The 21,321-nt window shown below is 34.8% G+C and overlaps 2 protein-coding genes across 5 annotated transcripts in view; one reads left to right on the top strand and one right to left on the bottom strand.

Annotated features, from left to right (window-relative positions):
- Positions 1 to 4,488, top strand: part of LOC145664060 (cyclin-dependent kinase 20-like) — a 37,869-nt gene extending 33,381 nt beyond the window's left edge. For both annotated transcript variants that reach the window (XM_081730395.1, XM_081730396.1), the window contains exon 6: positions 1,933 to 4,488. In XM_081730395.1, the coding sequence (XP_081586521.1) occupies positions 1,933 to 2,094 (162 nt within the window). In that variant the 3' untranslated portion in view covers positions 2,095 to 4,488. The remainder of the gene's footprint in view (positions 1 to 1,932) is intronic.
- Positions 1 to 21,321, bottom strand: part of LOC145664061 (uncharacterized) — a 71,337-nt gene that overhangs the window by 25,081 nt on the left and 24,935 nt on the right. For 2 of the 3 annotated variants that reach the window (XM_081730398.1, XM_081730397.1), the window contains 3 exons: positions 16,618 to 16,785; positions 11,978 to 12,138; positions 5,803 to 6,160 (listed from right to left, as the gene is read on the bottom strand). In XM_081730398.1, coding sequence (XP_081586524.1) covers positions 6,053 to 6,160; positions 11,978 to 12,138; positions 16,618 to 16,785 — 437 coding nt within the window. In that variant the 3' untranslated portion in view covers positions 5,803 to 6,052. Of the gene's footprint in view, positions 1 to 5,802; positions 6,161 to 11,977; positions 12,139 to 16,617; positions 16,786 to 21,321 lie in introns of those variants that run through there. The other variant, XM_081730399.1, reaches the window with a different exon arrangement.

The raw sequence follows: 21,321 nt of genomic DNA, 5'->3' as shown, positions 1-21,321 counted from the left end.
TTATGTGTGAGTGTGTTATCTGCTTTGTAAACAATGGCGTCGGCTTCCGAAAATGTGAACATGAGTGAAATTATTTGGTGGTATGTTAAGGTGGTTAATTCTTTGAAAGAAAGTTTAGTGAAGGCATGCAACGAAGGAGCAAATGGAAATGAGAAAGAGTGCGGGGTGAAAGCAAAGCGTGTTTGAGATATTGCGTATCAGTTGTTTCACCATTTGGATTAATGGTGTTTCATTCTTCTTAGTTTACTGGTTTAAAGCAGTTTGATACATACAAATAGGCATATCAGCAATTCACGGAAATTCTCAGAAACGGAAATACGTCAATTTTAGTGATACTACATCCCATGTAAAACTTGAATAATAATAATAATAATAATAATAATAATAATATCAGTTTAGCACATTAAAAGTCCAAAAATTAAATAAGCGCGTTAGTATTATTGCTAAGTATTCTGCTCATCGGCAGATCGTGGGATTAATGAGTTTCTTCTTTCTTGTTTCTTAGGTTTGGGTCCGGAAATATTCTCTTTACATTTCTCGATTTTTTCTTTTAATATTTTATTCTATTTTTCAAATCATAGATAAATTATGTTCTTCTTTCTACTCTTCGCATTTTTTATTTCATGTGTTCATTTATGGCATTACGAAGAAGACAAAATTTTCGCAAGATGTATACGATCCAGTTGGCCTTGTTACAAAGGATGCTGGCTAAAAGCGTCCTCTTCTCTCTTACTCGTTCTAAAACATCTCTGTGTCCATTTTATCTTCTTCATCTTCCACCAACACCGCGTTTCGAAACTCTTTAAGTGTTTTTTCTCTAACTTCCGTAATATCCAGGTCTCTGAACCATACAGTCTAATTCTCCGTGTATAGCACTTAACCATCTTCTTCCTAGTTCAATGTTAAGCCTGCTAATTAGAAGTGATCTTTTCTTGTTGAATGCCTCTTTGGTTAGGATAAGTCTTGATCTCTTTGGTGAAGTAAGCATCTCTCGTCAAAAGACTTGCCAGATATTTGAACTGATCGACCTCTTCAAGCTCTTTTTGCTCTACTCTGATCCGTAATGTGTGTTTTCACGGGATGTTCTCATGGCTTTAGACTTACCAGTGTTGATTTCCATTCCATATTGTTTCCCATTGTCAACTATTTTATCCATCATCTCCTGTAGTCCTTCTTCGATTCTAACTATAATAAACGTATCATCCGTATACTTCACCTTGTTAATGATCTGACCTTTAATCTTGAAATTTCCAACTTCCACTAATGTTTTCTTCATTAAGCCTTCACTGTAAACGTTGAATAGTTGGAACATACTATACCCTTGTCCGTCTCTTCTCGCATCTCCACACCATTAGTTTTTCCTTAATTCATATAGATTCAAGCGCAACTTCACTGTCTGTCCTGTGCACAAGTTGTTGATGTGTAGAAGATCCCTCCAGTTGACCCCGATTTTTGAAAAATATTTTTAAAGGTTTGCTGTATTTGACCTAGTTGAAAGCTTTTTATCAGTTGATACAGCATAAACACAACTCTTCCCTCACGTAAAGACTCTAATACTCATCAACTCTGTAGCATCTCTGGTCCCTTTCCGGAATCCATATTGAACTTCCTCCAACCTCTTCTATCTTTTTTTCCAGCCGCCTATTCAGTATGTATGTAGTTATATAAACTTACCTCATTCTGAGCTCCTGCTATCGTACTTAATACTTTTTTTTAATAATATGTGTAAGCTAACATCTCTGGTGAACCATTGAAACGAGCATAATGCCCAAGATTTACCTTTATGTAGTAGAAAGTATTAGCACTAAAATAAACTTAAGAGAATAAATAAATGTATTGTATACCATGCATTTGTACGTAAAGTATAAATTTATGACTTACAGACATCGTAGAAATTTATCTGACTCATTATTTATTATTGTTTTCTGATAGGCTCTGCTGCATCCATATTTTTTCACAAAGCCTTTGCCGTGCCCACTTTCGGAAATTCCAAAGCCGTTGGATTGTCATAGGCAGCAATTCAAAACCAGGGAGTATGACGTGGATAGGCCAATTAACGAATTGTTTTCTGATTTGAAGAAGCTTGCATTCTAGTCGTTGTTATGAAGAAAGAACATTTTTATATATTATATATATGGAAGAAGAATGTGTTTTGATTCAAAAGACTCTTATCAATGTTTCTAGTCATGTAAGAATCTGTTATTTTTTACATTGTAAGATATTGATTACCACAATTTATCACTTTTATTGTCTCCCCACTACCTATATAAAGCTTAATTTATTTCGTTTAAGAAATGACACACTGTGCGGCAATTAGGAAACGAGACTGATTTTTTTTTTCTTCGAAGTTAAGTTTGGCACGGAAGTTTTCCATGTAAATCTTGCATGTGACCTTGGGAACACGTGCAGAAATTTTCCAGTTCTGCCGGTTGGCAGTGTAGCAGAGAAGTTAGTGTTGTGATACCTTGTCATCGTTTCAGCAGTGGCTTAAAGAGTAAATGTTAATTTCTATGCGTGTGCCGTGGTTTTAAATGGCATAAGGAGTTTAGTGCTGGAGAGGAGTATGTAAAAGATGGCGAGTGATCAGATCCAAGCAGCTGTTAGGATTTAGATTTCTGGACTTTCGGCAGCTATGACCATGATAGTCCGTCACGTTTTGGGGTATGACGTCCCTCGGCAGGCACACTATCCGGGGAAAGGGAAGGAAGGAAGCAGCCTGGGATCTATATGTTAGGTATCACGCCGGCATTTGCCTGGTGGGAAGTCCAACTGAAATTATCGACAAAGTTGGAGATATTATTTTGAATGACCGAATTGCAAGTCTCAGAGTAATATCAAGACCTCATGAGAGTGAATAAACACTTTTCACCAAATAATAACGAACGATTTAAAGAAACAGAAGCCGTGTACACGTTTCGTGTATCATTACATTTCCTACCCCCACTCCCCCCCCCAAAAAAAAATGATTGTGTGTTGCTGCATCCCTCATATTTGTCATATCTACTCTCCTATAATTATTTTTTTGTCCCCAAATTAGAAGTTCCACTGAAAGCTTACTTTTTTTTTTTTTTTACGACGTTGCCACCACGTAAAAAATAGTAACGATGACTTTGAATACCATTACAGTTCAGGATTTCCAGATATCACTTCATGACTTACTGGATCATGCAAAGCTGTCTATGGACAGAGGTTCCTGTTTCGAATAAGCCGAGATAAGTTCATTCCATTGTTATTCATTAATTTTTCACAGACTCAGTCTCATTTTCCTATTTCCGTACTGTATAGTGAAAAAAATTGTTTCGAAAGTAAGCTTAGTAAGGTTGAAGTATTGGAGCGAGAAGTAATCTTGTTTTGGATTTGTCTTATTTATTTACATATTTGTTTATGAACCTGTGAATCTTCATTTATTGTGGTGATTCCAAATTTCATGTGAACAGTATTAAAAGTGAAAAATGTCAGTTTGCCTATATGATCGAGACTCGGTAGCTGATAATTAGAACATCAAACCCAGACCGTGCTCGTTGAAAAATTTAATACTCAAATCTATTCATAAAGTTGTATGCGTTCTTGGAAATTCTATGGTAACTCTTGATGCAACTAATCAAAATGTTACATTTGAGAAATGAAGGACATAACTGACTTTGTTTGTTTACAATTTTCTGTAGATGTGAATTTATTGATACACAGTAATGTAGACACTGGTTTCTCTAAGCACAACAGGAGTTATCATGTAGTTCAAGTGGTCAGAGTGGTTGAGCACCAACCCAAAGAGTAATATTGCTCTTCAAGGAGCGGACTTGGTAGCGTTGTGGTTAAATGCTTCAGCACGGTAAACATAACACTAAGTTTAATTTCTGGTCCACTCTGTATGTAATCAAAGTGTTTTTTATTTTATTTTTTTAATTTGTCATTTACAATCAAAAATTTGTTAGGAATTACAATATAATTATTATAAAGACTTTTAAACCTATCTGTACACTCCATTATTCTTAAGAAGTCTGATTTACCAAAACTCCTTTATATATATATATATCCTGTTTGTCCGTCCGTCTGGGAGACAAGAAATCTCAAGAAGTATTCGATGGTTCATCATCAATTTTGGCCAGGATATAAAGGGACAAAAAGTGGACATACAGTTCGTTGATGAAGGCGATATTCAAACCGGAAATGGAAGAAATCAACTATTTCCGGTTTTAAGGTTGACCACTATACAGCAAAAACAAATAGCTAGCGAGAAGCAGTTAGTTGCAGTGGATTAAGCGTCCCAAGAATGCATTCCATCTCCATCCTTAACTCTATACCGAAACCGGAAGTGATGGAAATCCACTACAACTTCCGGTTTCAATATTCACCTACATGATAAAAAAGATAACGAGAAGTATTTTCTTGAATGGTTTTGGCGTTCTAATAATAGATACCATCTTCTCTCCTAATTCTTTATTCAAAACAGAAGTGACAGAAATCAACCACTTCCGGTTTTAACGTTGATCACTATAGAGTGAAAGCAGTAATAGACATCGAGAAGCTGTTTTGTGCAATCAATGAAGCGTCCCAGGAATAATATATCACATCTCCACTTTAATCTCTCTACTAAAACTGGAAGTAGTAGAAATCTAAGATCAGTTCCGGTTTCAATAGTAATTTCAGAAAATATCACGCCGTACAAACCAAACTCCTTCACGTGGCGTTCACGCGATACTGCTCCTTGTTAAAAAGAGGTTGCGTTCTTGCGTGATCGGAAATTTTGTCCTAAGATTCTACGTAAAATGAATCTTTCTGTCATCCGAACAAATTGACCAAGTGGAGTTTCTTTTAATTATTGTATCTAGAATTATGTTCTCTTTACGCCAAAGATAATTAAACTAAACAGAGTCGTTGTTTTCGTAAGCAGTGACGTAATTAGGAGGAGCAAACGGGGCTTGTGCTGGATTGGGGGTCGCAAAACTGGGCAAATATTTATATTCACTATAAGGCAAGGAAAGTAGTCTTAGCAAACTAAAGTCCATAAATAATTACCCCAGAAACTTAACAGGACAACAGCAACTCACCAACCCTAGGATTATATCGATAGAGCGTAAATTAGCTTCAAAGCTATCTTTTGAGAATATTGTAAAAACCTGTGGAGTCTAAAGAGCTCGCAAAGTTAAATTTTAATTCCAGCTTTTTGTGTTTTCATTTAACTTTCATCGATTCAAGAGATTTGTAAAATGTCCGAGTATAATATTCTAGACAGCAACTTGACTTTTTATCATAATTAAATTTTCTATTCTAAAGCAACAGTGTGTTGATTCGTTCTACACATACACATCCCAACATAATTTCAAAAATATTGTGATTTGCAGTTATTATAAGACTATAAGAATATGTTAAGTATGCTACTCTCAGATTATCTGGCAATCAAATACTAATTAATTTGTTTTTTTAATCTTGTATTAAAAGTTAAATTCTGTACTGCAATTTTGAAATCAAGCTTTAACACTTACAGAAAAAATGAAAAGAAGTATTGTGTGATGCCAATATCAAGTGTAGTCGGGGAGCGTTTTGGTTTGATTGGTCAGGGAGGGGGGGGGGATGCTAAGGAAAGTTCTTGTTCCGGGCGACAACTAGCCTAGTTGAGTCGCTGTTCGTAAGTTAAGAAAGTTAACATATAAGAAATATCTACATATTTTTGCTGGTGACTGTACAATCTTGTGATTAATTTTTCTTTCTCTGTTTCTTCGAGTTTTCATTCAGAATGGATTTTAAAAACTTAAAAAATGGTACACAAAGACTGTTGTAAGACACAAAAATAAAAATTCAATATTCTTTTTTAAATCAATTTTATTTATTTTGTATCTACCAATCTAAAACGGTAGTAGTTCTTCACGTAAAAGTAAATTGTCCCATTCATTTAGTTAATAGGCACCCAATAACAATAGAATTAATGTTTTTTGTTTAAAAAAAAAACTATGTACAAACAAATATACAATATGCTTTATACAATGAAAAACTTCAGGTATCATACTGAGTATATATATTATATGTACAAAAATATTATTGTTGAACAACAGTTTTAACATTTGATACAGACAGGTTCATCAATAAAATACACATGAAGAGTTGATAATCCGACTTTACTCTCCAAATTTCTCATGCATTCAGGTATATCATCCATCATAGTCTGAAAAAAATAAATATAATAAATTTTATACTGTTACTATTTATATTTCATTGTTGTACCAGTATTATAGCTAAAGGTCGAACGTTAGAGAACTGTTCCCACAATAGATAAAATTTGGGATTTTTCTTGTAATATAGTGTCCAGTACTATTTTATTTTATTTGATGTTGATTACGGTCGATGAAGATCACCTACTACTACAACTACTGTTGCCAGAACCTTTATATTTCAAGTGTGCCCTCAGAAAATATGTGAAACATACTTCAGCCCCACCCCCCGCTGCCCTCTTACGGAGGAAACCCTCCCTTTGCTTTGGGAAAGAGGTGAATGACCTCAGCTGTGTTTGCCAATTTTGTCATTCAGTCGTTTGGTCTTGACAAGTGAAGATCGTAGCTACTTAGAATGGCTAACAAGACGATGCACAACGAAGTCCGTGAAATAATTCATTCTGGCAACGCTGTCGGCATCCGACTATTGAAGGATCTCATCCACAGGAACTAGTCCCTCCTCTTTCAAGGGAGATACGGGGAAACACACATCGACAGCAGCGCCAGCAAGGGCACACTTGAAATAGGAAGGATTTAGCACTACGTATAATAATAATAATACTAAGAAGAAGAAGAAGAAAAGGAAACCTCGGAAATTTGGATGATACTCTTAGTACCAAATTACGTCCTGTTAAATATTCTCATTGTGTTTCGCCATGTTCTGTCTAGAACTCCATTGTGGCTATATGGTTAGCGGGAGACCCGTTTTCGATTTCCAGTAGGAGCTCATGTGGTTCAGATTCCACGTTAAGCTGTAGATGTACGTCCTCGATGCTGAACAGGATGCTAAACTCCAAATATACCAACTAACCACGCTTTATCTAATACTGTCATTTATCCAGCGTGGGCCATAAGTCAGTAGATACGAAAAGTTTAGTCGGTTCTCAATTCACTACAGTAGCTGATTGACGTAAACAATGTTATGGTTTGGGTTGTGATAATAATATATGGCTCGTGAATAATACGTTGTAAAAAGTGATTTTATAAAGGATTTAAACTTTGTTACATTTGTAATTAAATTAATTCACAGTGAATAGAAAGTTGTCAAAAGATGTACGTGTGTTCGTACATCAAAAGTAGTAGTTACTTGACCACAAATACCAAGATGGGTTGAGTTATTTGTGCAGCGTTTTCCGAACATTATGCCTCCCTCTCGACAAGCAATCTGTAACTTGAATAAAAAGTTGAACAGACTGGGTCTTAACAGCGGTTCTTTCTAACGTTTGGATGATAAATTGTCACCCAACAACATTAGTGATTTAATATGTTCTTCTGTGTTTGAAAGATGTAATTTGTGCATTGAAAATGATGGAGGACATTATGAAAGATTAATTTAGGTGATCTACCGTAATGTGATGTCACAACTTGTAATAATCTCATAGTTTCGTATTTGATAATGAATTCATTTCAAATACACTTTCATCAGGTAAATTATGGCTTACCCTGCATTGTATACCGATTGTTCATAGAAAGCTGAAGGAAAGATGTCCATGCCTTTTATTACCTCGTCTAGAGCTGAAGATATATATTACATAATTCTCTTTGCTTGAATGAAACTACAGGCAACTTTAAAAGTAATTGAAAATATTGAGGAATTAAACTCTGCGTGCTCTTAATGTGAAGAAGCAAGCGCTAAGCGTTTTTATTTAACTAATTCAATACCCGAATTGATACTTTGCATATTAGCATACCGCCTTGGCGGTGCGGAGCAACAATAGGCCACTCGCTCAAGTGGTCACATGTGCATTTGGTAGAGATTCGGTAAGGTAATGTTTAGAAAATACATTGTTTTGAAATATTGGATACTTAGGAAGGATTTGTTTATTATAAGGATGAAGAGTACTGGCAAATAGAACAAAAAGATTAGTTGACTGATGGAAAAATATGTCTTGTAACGAACATTATAGTACGATTTAAAAAAAAAAAAAATGTTTCCGAAATCATTTTATTTTACAAGAACACTATACAAGAACTCATACTATATTTTTCTTCAGCAGCTACCACACTTTATGCAATGCTTATAAAGTTGTTCAGAGTGTGCTTTAATCACATTTTTCGCATTTTCCATCTGCAGCTGCTTCATCAGTTATTGATTACAATACGATTTCCACGAGCCTGTGTAGCTGATACATGGCGTAGCTGCATAAGAAAGAGAGGGAAAATGCCTTTTTGTATGTTTTTATTTATTTAGTCTTTCAAGAGGGAGAGAAATGAATAAATTTCAATATGAAAAACAACTGTCTCAGTCACCATTGTTCCGAATTTAATGCAATATAGCTATATAAATATTAAAAATTAATAGTACTCTACCGTATGCGTATTGGGATTTTTATTATATGCCAATCTTTTCGATGTCTTATTTATCTGCTGAGTGCTGACATCTTCCAAGGATCACAGTACTTTATATTCTAAAATTTCTGAGAAATCGTTAAAATATAGGAAAACTGTTTTGAAATTAGAAAGTACTGCATATAAAGGGAACAATGACCAGTTTTACACCAAATATTTCTTGAGTATTTCCTTTATATATATATATATATATATATATATATATATATATATATATATATATATATATATAGAGAGAGAGAGAGAGAGAGAGAGAGAGAGATAGATAGATAGATAGATAGATAGATATAATATATATAATATATGGACCATTGCATACGAAAGTGAGTCTGAACCCAAATTTTCAAAAGCTGTCGAAACCAATATATATGAACTAAATAGAACCAAATTTACTTTCTCACAAAGGAAAACTTATTAATACTTATAATTCATGTAAAATTTTAAGTCTAAATTGTGAATTTGTTCAGTTGGATTTTTTTTTTTTTTTTTTTTTTTTTTTTTTTTTTTTTTTTTTTTTTTTTAAATCAGCAACATTTTACGGTACATTGTGCATGTTTGGCTTTAGTAACTTCGAACTGTTTAAGATATTTTTTTTTTTTTTCTACAAGCTGGAGTTGAAAAAGTGTTTACACGATAAATATTGTTTGTAATTTATTTAAAGATATAGATGTCAACTTGAAATTTTCTGCCCGTGACAGAAAACACTCAAAAGTTATATTGAATTACTAAATTTGAGAATGCGGTTCGTACGTAATAGAAGTATCAATTTGCACGTGCATTTCACATCTACAAAATTTTGGGACTAATGCTAATAATATATTTCGATTTATTTCAACTTGAAAACTTGTCCTGCCTGTGACAGTGGGCATGCTACTGGTAGGAAAAATTGTGTACATTGGTTTTTTGTGATACAAAATGATTCCCCGTGTACTAAAATAACATTTCCTAAGCATGAATATTGCTTACTTAAATAGAGGATAATCTGTTACTGTCAGTGTGATGTTTTACCTTAAAATAAATGTCATATAAATATTATCCTTTGCGTTACCTTTTTGTTGGTTCAGGGGAGCAGTGGATGGGATTGGAGTACGTACAAAAAGGTCAGAATGGAACTTTGTGAAAGAAAAGAAAATAGTTGTAGTATGTGCTGCTGATTTCGTAGCAGCTTCAAGCTCTTCATTTCAAAAATGTATGTTTTACTAGTATCATCAACAGAAATAATAATAATAATAATAATAATAAAAAGCTTTGATTAAAATATGGAAAAGTGCTCTATTAATTGAATATCTCCAATCAAAACACTTTTTTTCTGGGATTTGGCAGCGAAAATTTAATCGTTGGTCGAACTTTTAAATCAAAGCTTCATCCGTGTAATGTGTTCAAATTCCTAACAGACGTTTATGTAGATTCTGAAAATAATGATTCCGAAAACTATGAAGCTACCCTGAGAGGTGAGTTAGGTTTGGAAGGTAACAAGACTTGTGATAGGCCAGCTCAAGTAAAGTAAGTTAGAATTATTTGTGTACAATGCTACAATAGCAGAAATTGTCTTATTGTTTTTTTTTTTTTTTTTTTTTTTTTTTTAATTTCTTTTTAGAAATCATTCTTATTGAGATTTTGTGTGTTGATTCACACGGTGTCCTGCCCGTGACACAGTAAAATTTAGTTCCTTATTTTTTTAAAAATTAATTGGCAAATTTTTCTTATGTGAAATTTGTTGGAAAATTTCATTTTATACATTTCCGTTTAAATAAAAACATTTTGAGCTAAGAATTCACAAAGGTTTGGAACGTATCCGCCCGTGACAGACGCTTAGATTTTCAACTCTAAACAGGAACAAACAAAAATACTGAAAACATCAGCTACATATACTCCTAAGTCTGTACTGCTCATACATCATACATTTGCATAATTTATCTTGTACTTTTAGACATATACAACTTTAAAGCATCAAAAATAGTGTAAATGTCCTGCCCGTGACGATGGAATGGTCCATATATAATATGTATTTCAAACGGTGTAATATACAGTGAGTTCAATTTAAAACCGTTCTCGGCATCTCACATATGTGTGAACCGTTTTTAAATTGAATGCACTATATAAATATTTTATCAAATGAATATTTGGCCTCATCATATGTTTTACACAGAAAGGAGCAATAAACCCATGTGGAAAGTTACCTGCATATTTTCAAACAGCAAAACCGTAGCAGGAAAACAGTCGAAGTAGGGGGAATTTGTCCTTAAAATAGAAGAAAAAAGTTTTGGAAATTACATAAAATCCATATCATCCAATGGAAACACGAAAATTTGGAGACGTCTAAACCCTGTATTTTGCTCCCTCTTTCGTACGACTTGGACACGTCTCCAAAAGACTAGCTCGTGTCAATAAAGCTGCCAATTTTTAAATGTAAAGCAATAAGTCGTTTTATTTCAGTAGCAGCAAAATTTTCTGTAATTTTACATCATGTTTCATTTTCTTGTGCAAGGAGGTCTGAATATACAGAATAGTACAATGCGGCATGTTATATCAGACTATTTACTTGTGTACAGCTTCGAATCTATAACATTTATGTCCACATATGAACTTTTTTGAGGTAATATCAATACAAATCTTCCAGCGTTCATAATTTTATTTATTATTTTTTTATCTCCACTCAATGATTTTGTGTGCTTGGCTGAATTTTCTTCAATAGAGGCTTTCTTTGGTGAAGATTGCAGAGAAGCAAGCGAAATTTTGAAGTTGAAATGTCCTTTACACTCAATTTCTAATTGTTGTTGCACACTTTGGATACATTTAAGATTCAGATATATATTGTAGAAATATACCTGTATACAAGGAATGTTTTTATGAAAAAACTTGTCAGTGTTTTTTTTTTTTTTTTTTTATACACTGTTTGAATATAAAGTACTTTTTTTTTCAAATTTTAAAACAAGTTCTCCTTTATTTCCACACATTACTCTAAGAGTCCCCGAATACTGCTAATGAGCCTTTAGGAAGTCTATAATATAACTATATATTGATAAATTCGGAACAATGTATCGAAGACAACGCTTTTTCTGCAACAAAACATAATCTGTTATTTGTGTACTGTTCAGCGAAGAACATAATACTCGCATGTCACAAAAAGTGCCGTCGTTACTGTTAAAGAAGATATAAGAAAGTAATGCTCGACTTGTAGGATGGAAATTTATTGAAATCGCGCCCACCGCCGCCATTATTATTATTATTATTACTTCAAACTATTAGGAATGGAGTTCGCAAACATTTTGAAGCTACTTCGTATATTCAGTGCTCAGGAGAAATGTCTTTTGTACAGCAGCACATACAAAAAATAAGTAAATACAAAATAAAGTGCAATTGTTCTTAAGACAGCCTGAGTAAGTTAATCTTTAGAAATACATATTAATAGTTATAACTACCTCCAGTGCAAAATGTTCAAACCAGTGCCTATATGGATCCGTTACTCGTCCGAAAACATGAACACCAAATCCAATCATTCTGCCTTGGTTGAAAAGCGTGAAGACAGGGAAAATATCATTACAGTTGGTAGGATCTTGAAGTTTTTGGTAGTAGTAGCTTCCTACAAACAAGAAACAGTAATAAGTAACATCATTAAGATCTTGTTCTCTTATTTGCATTTCTGGCTACTGTCTGAATTGCAGCATTCAATTTAAAAATATTTTATCCTGTGTAATGCGTAGCTTATACTAATACCAAACTTGTTTGAAAATAAGCGGTCATTTTCCGTACCCCATGCTACTACTGGGTTTTCCAATGGACAAAACATACCCGTTTCATTCAAAATATTAATCTTCTGCAGCGATAGATCTCAGCCAAAGATATAAAAAGGTCTCAGTCCTGTTTGAGAGAAAACAGGGCCATCTGTAGATTTCATGGGCCCCAAACACATTTTCTCTAACGGTCGTCAGCACTTCTGTCAACACCGTTTTGTATAAAAACGGCCATGTAATAAGTCGCTAAATTACTGTATTGTCAATAGACTAAACTTCATTGGTTTCAACAAAGGGTATTTACAAAAACACTAAATCAATTTTTTAATTCTCTCTAATTTAGTCTGTAAAAAAATTACGATTATTTTGTCAATGTCCGGAATTTCAAACTCAAAAAACAAAATCACATTTGAATGAAGATAACTTGAAAGATGATCATTGTCTTTATGGTATCCCCGACATTTGTCGGAATTGCCATCTCTTGTGGCATCCCTGTTTGTGAGGCAATGAATTTTCAAAAGTTAGTTCTGACAACAGTCCTGTACTTCTTTCGTGTCTTTCAGAAAGAGATTTAAATGTTTGTACTGTCTACGTTAGGAAAATACTTTGTACGTTAGGTAAGAATTCACTCGAGTTTTGTTTCATATATATATATATATATATATATTCACTAATAAGATAGAAATTGTAATGGACAACACTCAGTACTGTCCTTCACGAGAACAACCAAATTGGTGTTCGTAACACCACTGAGATAAGTCAGGACATTGAAGACAGGCGAGCAAATCGACGGTTATTATTCCGAATATAACATCCTGTTTTCGATAACTTTTTCTTCTCAAAGCACAATAGAAGCTTCCAAACTAGCTTCCAAACACAACTTAAACAGATAATAACATTGAAAATATCCAAATAAATCGAATGCGATGATTTCATTTTTGAAGTTCCTTTTTTTCTCTCGAGATACAATAAAATTTTCCAAAATATACTTGGCTATCAGGGGAGAAGCCACTCATGGGCCTCACCAAGTCCAGAGCTCTCCATCCATCCCACCTCCCAAAAAAGAAAACTTCGAAACAACATACATTTGTATATTTTCTTAATAAAACTAGTTTAGCAGGAGAATGTTTTGTGTAGCCTATTGATATCACACTTCATTTGTACTCTTTCTTATATAAATAATTTAGTTTTGTAATTTTCTCATGGAATATAGGTGGCAGTGCTTAACAATTACTCAATGTCTTTTTGAGTGCAGAATAGCACCGGTTCAATACTACACAGATGTAATATCTTGTAGTATTCAACTCGACCCCTACACTGTAGTTTCCTCTCAACAAAAATGTTGCTTACATTAATAAGATATAGATAGCCACCGTTAAAGTAGCCGTTATCTGTTAATAAATTGATTTGATTTCATTAACAAACTTGGTCGAGGCAATTGTTCTACTTACCTGTTGAGAAAAAAATCATTAACATATTGAAATGATTTTAAAGGTAGAAACTAAATAACGGACCGGGCGAGATTTTATCCCTTCACCAATTTTATTACAAAATTAAGTCTTTTGTGTTTACAAAAGTTCTAATAACAAAGTGTCTCTATAATGACCAAGGTCTGCAGGTTATAATGTTTTGTACGGGTAACCCCTTAGCTTCATAGCAGCCTCCAGGGTTCTAGGAGACCTCAGCTCATAGCAGCCTTCACGAGGTATGGTATTGTTTAAAATGATCCCCTTAGCTTCATGGCAGCCTCCAGGGATTAGTTGTGGTTAGGATGACCCCTTCGCTTCATAGCAGCCTCCAGGGTTTAGGATAGGTTATGATCAGTTGATCGACTGAAGCCAGGTCCCTCGGTGGTTGCGTTTTTATTTGTCCTCTTCGGGTCTTGAGGTCCGTCTTCTTTCGGATTCCCTCGGTGTCTTCCGTGTTGACTTCTTGTCTGCTTCACTGTTTATAATCAATAACACGTGTTATATTCACATTTGCTTTTGTCGTGATATGGGGCCCCTTACAATATAAACATGTAGCCGTTAACTATTAGTATGTTAACGGATTGGCTCCTGAAATAAACTCGGCTGAGATAATCGTTCTAACTATTTATTGCAAAAAAAAAAAAAAATAAAAAATGTGCTTACATTTATGGAATATGAGCTATAGATAGCCACCGTTCAAGTCCCCTTATCCGATAATATGTTAACGGGTTGACTTCTTTAATGTACTTGCCCGAGATAGTCATTCTAGCTATTACAAAAATAATTCAATACTTCGCTTACATTTATTCCATATGGGTTACAGATAGCCAGCGTTCAAGTCCCCTTATCCGATAATATGTTAACGGATTGACTTCATTAATGTATTTGCCCGAGATAATCATTCTAGCTATTACAAAAAAGAATTCAATACTTCACTTACATTTATTCCATATGGGTTACAGATAGCCACCGTTCAAGTCCACTTATGCGTTAATATGTTAACGGATTGACTTCATTAATGTACCGTACTTGCCCGAGATAATCATTCTAGCTATTACAAAAAATAATTCAATACTTCGCTTACATTTATTCGATATGGGTTACAGATAGCCACCGTTCAAGTCCCCTTATCCGTTAATACGTTAAAAGATTGACTTCATTAATGTACTTGCCCGAGATAATCATTCTAGCTATTACAAAAAAGAATTCAATACTTCGCTCACATTTATTCGATATCGGTTACAGATAGCAACCGTTCAAGTCCCCTTATCCGTTAATACGTTAACGGATTGACTTTATTAATGTACTTGCCCGAGATAATCATTCTAGCTATTACAAAAAATAAGACTTCGCTTACATTTATTCAATATGGGTTATAGATAGCCACTGTTAAAGTCGCCGTTACTTGTTAATTTGCTAACTGGTCGACTTTGTTGACGAACTCGGCCGAAATAATCGTTCTATCTAAAAATAAAATAAAATAAAAATCAACATCCATTCAAGAGTGCACGGAAAGATGGAAGTGCGTACTAACAACACAATATTATAAGACTCACTGGGTTGTCCTAATAAAAAAGGAAATAATGTAAATTTAGTAGCGAGTACGCTGAAGAGGCCCAGATGGGGAACAGAAACGCTGGATTTCTTTGTTCTAAACTACATTGCAAGTTACAAAGTACGAATTGTCGCTTTAATAATGTTCATATTTGTACCTAATACATTTATGGCATCCTTTGATTTATTATTTCTCAAACAAGTTTATTATTTTTAACCCAATTGTTAACAGTATCGGCGGGGGGGGGGGAGAATTCAAAATGCTAATTCTGTGAATATAACCCAAAAGTCTCGAAAATATATTCAAAGATAATATCTATTATGATAGCCATACTTTTGAATGACATTTGTCCAATGAAACTGTAGTATTATGAGTTCCATTATTTTATTTATATATTGTATATTAACACTTTTTGTTGTCCCGCGTCCGGGTTCGATTCTCGGTGGGGACAAATTTATCAAACCAATTTCATTAACTTATTACTTACTTTTCAATAAAAAGGAACTTTTTTTTTTTTAATAATAATTTATTTCACACCTTGGGGCAATCCTGAACACTCCGGGGTAATGGCAAACATTCTGTCTGGCATTTCTCTAAGAGATATAATTTTATTGTTAAAGTTGAAACTAATTGTTGACTGCATACAGGGTAGTAAAATTACAAAGAACTAATGCTCGAATATAGGGGAATATATAGCCTTATCTGTAACAATATAGATAAGAGCCGCCTTACCTTGCTCAGATTGTTGAATCAACGTTCTAAGTGAATCGATAGAACAAAACGTTTTCTTTCCAGCAATCCACTAAACTGATTGTCACCAAATTTATGCTACACTTTTCCAGGTCTCTCCGCTATCGTGCAGCAAAATCATCTGTCTTCTAACAAGCTTCCTTGGGCGTAAACTTGGGTGTTCGACATTACCTCAGTGTTCGCGAATACTCCGGTTTCCCCTGAAGCTTTTTCAAGCTAGCCATCCTAAGTGAGGTTTTCCTGAGTTTTCTTCAATCACACCAGGCAAATGCCGGGATGGTACCTAATATGTAGGTCTCACACCGCTCTCTTCCTTCTCTTTCCTCGGATAATGTGCTCGCCGAGGGACGTGACGGTCTAACATGGCATAGATGTCGTAAGCCCAGAAAAATAATTCGTAATTCCCTCTAAATTAACGCGTTTTATACAACTGTCATAATGTTTCAGCTTTAATAACTTAGAATCAGAACTGGAATTATTTTATCAGAACTTCTTTTTTAAAATAAATAATTCTGAATCCAAGAACATAATAGACAACTACAGAAAATACATACCAGCCATTGCAATACACTTTCCCTTTGTGAATAAAGTGGTATTTATTTCGTTTTCATTTTTGGACACGTATATTATATCGTATCGAGTTCCATTCTGTATGAAAAGGCCTGTTCCAGTGCCTTCTGTTAAGAAGTCAGTTCTGGTTCGTCCACCGGTTGCAATTACATCTGTATAACACAAGAATGATCACTTATAAAGTTTAACATAAATTAATTTGTATTCTAGGAAAGAAATAATGATTATGCCCTAACTATACACACCGAACTCTTAATGTAATTTAATAGTAGTAAAATCTCATTTCATCATTGCAAAATAAAAAAAAAAGCATTTCAACATTATTATTATTATTATTATTATTATTATTATTATTATTATTATTATTATTATTATTATTATTATTATTATTATTGGGTATTCTGCCTTTCAGCAGGTCCTGGGACTAATGATGATTTTTTTTTTTTCAATTTTAGATTTGGGCCTGTAAATGTTTCTTCCACTTTTGTCGATCTTCAGCTTCCTCTTTTAATCCCATTATTTTCTCCTATCTTTCAAGTAATCGATCAGCTGTGTTCTTCTTCTTCCTATTCCTCGCTTCTCTTCCATCTTGCCTTCTGTGGCGGTGTGAAGAAGACAATTTCTTCGCAAGATGTGTCCAATCCAATTGGCCTTTCTACGAAGGATGGTGGCTAGAAGTGTCCTCTTCTCTCCTATCCATTTTAAAACATCTTCGTTTGTTGCTCTCTCTGTCCATTTTATCTTTTCCATCTTCCTCCAATACCACATTTCGAAGCTCTCCAAATATTTCTTCTCTAACTTCCGTAATGTCCAAATCTCTGAACTATACAGTCCAATGCTCCATATATAGCACTTGACCAACTTCTTAAGTCCAATATTGTGCCTGCTAGTTAAGAGTGATCTTTTCTTGTTGAATGCTTCTTTACCTATGGCAATTCTTGACCTGATCTCTTTGGTGCAGTAAGCGTCTCTCGGCAAAATACTTCCCAGATACTTGAAATTATCGACCTCTTCAAGTTCTCTTTGTTCTACTCTGATCCGTAAGGGCGTGTTTCCACGGGATATTCTCATAACTTTCGACTTTTTGATGTTAATTTCCATTCCATACAGTTTTCCAGTGTCAACTATTTTGTTAATCATCTCCTGTAGTCCTTTTTCGGTTTTAGCTATTATAACCATATCATCTGCATACGTGATCTTGTTAATGATCTGTCCTCCAATCTTGAAGTCTCCAGTTCCCATTAATGCTTCCTTCATTACACATTCACTGTAAATGTTGAATAATTGGGGCGACAAACTACATCATTGTCTGACTCCTCTTCCATCTGGGGGCGCAGTGACTCAGTGGTAGAGCATCCACCTCCGGTGCTTGGGGTTCCTGGTTCGATCCCAGTTCGCGCCGTGTGGACTTTGTGGTGGGCAAACACTGTGCTCGTGGGTTTTCTCGGGTACTCCCGTTTCCTCCCACTTTCTTCATTCCACCATTTTGACTCATTTTTCATCATCACCGTCTCCTTTAGCCTAACCGGCATAACGTGAGACGTAAAACTTAAAGATTTCATTTCATTTTTTTTTTTTCCTCTTCCAATCTCCACACTATTGGTTTCTCCTTCATTTCAGCGCAACTTCATTCGTTGTCCTATATACAGGTTTTGAATGAGTCGTCGATCTCTCCAGTTGACTCCGATTTCTTTAAGTATTTTCAGAAGTTTCATCCAATTGACTCGGTCGAAAGCTTTTCGCCAGTCGATGAAGCACAAACACAACTCTTCCTTTACATCAAGAATTCTTTCTGATATAATTCTCATCAATCTAATAGCATCTCTGGTGCCTTTTCCTTTCCGGAATCCAAATTGATCTTCTTCTAACCTTTCATCTATCTTACTTTCCAGCCGCCTGTTCAGTATCTGTGCAATGATCTTTCCAGGGTGGGAAATCAAGCTAATAGTTCTGTGATCGCTGCACTTCTTTGCTTGCTTTTCATTGGGCAAAGCAATCATTGTAACATCAAGAAAATCCTTTGGCCATTCTCCACTCAGGTAGATCTTGTTAATAAGTGAAGTCAATGCTTTCATTACATACGTCTCCTAAGTCAATACGTCTCCTAATTCCTTGAGCAAAACTACTCTAATGTCGTCGTCTCCAGTGGCCTTTCTCCTTCGCATCTTTGATTGCTTGTATTACTTCAGTTTTCAATACACTGGGTCCTTTTTCATCATCATCCACCTCTTCCTCTGCTTCGATCGCAATATCCTTGGGGTGGTTCTTGTGATCATACAGATCTTTTATGTATTCCTCCCAAATTCTAAGGATTCTTTGATGGTCAGTGGTTACATTACCTTGTTGATCTTCGATGCAGAACGTTCTTATACTTTTGCTAGCTCTCCTTCCTAATTCTTGTGCTTTCTGGTACATCAGATCATATCTACCGCGCCGTTGAAGCTCCATTATTTCTTCACAAATCTGCTCCATGTACATTTCTTTGGTTTTGTTCGTTTCTCTTCTCAATTCATTATTCAGCCTTCTGTATTCATTGATGTCCATGTTTTTTGCCCTTCTGCGTTCCTCCATCTTCTTAAGTATTGCTTCAGTTATCCATGTTTTTCTCGGTGCTCTTCCCATCCTACCAATGTTATTGTGGAGTGTGTCAAGCAGAATCTGTTTAACTTTTTGCCATCTATTCTCTATATTTTCAACCACATCGCCCATTGCAGAGATTTTTTTCTTCAATTTCTTCTTTCACATCATCGTCGATATTTCTTAGTCGCTCTAAGTTCCATTTTCGATTTCTCCTCCCATTTTTCTTGATTGACTTTAAGCAGGTTTGCACTTCCGCCAACAGTAGATCGTGATCCAAATCAATGTCTGCTCCTGGCAATGTCTTTACGTCTCGTACACTATTCCTGAAACGTTGCTTCACAAGAATGTAATCGATTTGATAGCGTTTCTTATCTCCTGAACTCTTCCACGTGTACAGCTTGTTTTTTTCTTTTCTTAAACCACGTGTTCATCACCACCAGATCATGTTACCTACAGAAATCGATAAGCATTTGACCTCGTTCGTTTCTTCTACCTAATCCAAATGGCCCCACTACCTTATTCGCAGCCCCTTCTCCCACTAAGCTGTTGAAGTCTCCTATTACTATGGCGTTGACCTTACCTCTTCCTTCCTGATGCAATATGTCACTGATCTGATCATACATTACTTCTACTTCATTATCATCATGGTCGGTTGTTGGGATATACACTTGTATTATCACAATATCCACCAGTTTTGCATGTAGTTTTACAAATATCAAGCGGTCACTGCAGTATTCCACTTTGGTTACACTATGGGAGGTAATATAAAGATCCCGTTGCAAAATGCTTATCTCCAATACGAAACTCTCAGGCAACTGTATTTATTGCATTCAGTGTTCGAAATACATCGTATAGAACATGTCACAAAACATTACCTAACTAGTGAGTATTATGTTTGCAACTAGTTAATTGATTATAATATATGAACGACTGCTCTATTTCCGTGAATAACATTAACTGGACAAAGTAATGATCATAATAGCTATCTTAGAACTATTGTTTGTGTTCTTCATTAAGAAACTCATTCACACAATAAAATGCACCATTTAATAGGATTTTTCTTACTGATGTCTTGAATCTATGCACGTCTTCGATTCATGCTTTGTGGTAAGTGATTTAACAATTTTATGGATGTCCAGAAGAAAAATCTGACAAGTTTCCAGTCTACGTGAGAGAACAGTATATTTTCGTTAGCTTGTGTATTCTGATTATATAGGTTTACACTTTTGTGTATTTCTTGGTTCACGTACATTAGACAGTCCAATATGTAAAGCTATGGTAGAATTCGTACATTTAATTTTCTAAATAATGGTTCGTAGAGTAGTGAATTCTGTAGTTATTTCGTGTGATATTGTAATAATTTTATTTTGCAATTTGAATACTTCGCGTGATCTTGTAATATTATCCCATAGTCACAACATAATTATGTATCTTATATGACACTTCACATTCGCACAACATAATACTTTAATTGCATGCATTGTCTTTTCGTCAAATGTCAGTGAATTGGAACACACGCAATGTACGTAATATTGTAAGATGTCATGATTAACATTAATTATATTTAAGATTCAAAGGTGAAAGATCAGTTGGGTCTAATAGTATGAAAGTCATTGTAAATTTTTCCATTAGAACAAGAACTAAATCGGAAAATGAAATGAAATCAGTTTTGCATCTCTCGGTTATGCCGGATAGGCTAAAGGAGACGGTAATTATGAGAAATGAGTGAAATGGTGGAATGAAGAAAGTGGAGGAAACAGGAGAACCCAAGAAAACCCACATACACGGTGTTTGTCAACCACAAAGTTCATGGCGTGAGCGGGGATCGACCCAGGGACCCTACGCACCAAAGGTGAACGCTCTACCACTGAGCCCCATGGCCCCAATAGCTAAATCGGAGTTGGCTATTTATCAAATAATGACATATATCAAGGATACGAGCATAAATTTAACCTCTAAAAGAATTTTTGTAAAATTTTCTGATCATGATGCATAATTGTTAAAGATCGATTACCTAAACAAAGTTACTCATTATTAGATCAAGTACGCACTTCAAGGCGCTATTTATCAATAGAAAACCTACATTCGACGATAAGTTTTAAAAAAAT

Source organism: Thermobia domestica, chromosome 11, assembly GCF_964235325.1.
Source record: "Thermobia domestica chromosome 11, izTheDome1.hap1.1, whole genome shotgun sequence".
Lineage (NCBI taxonomy): Eukaryota > Metazoa > Arthropoda > Insecta > Zygentoma > Lepismatidae > Thermobia > Thermobia domestica.
Note: the sequence above shows the minus strand (reverse complement) of the source record. Positions and strands in the feature narration are given on the sequence as shown.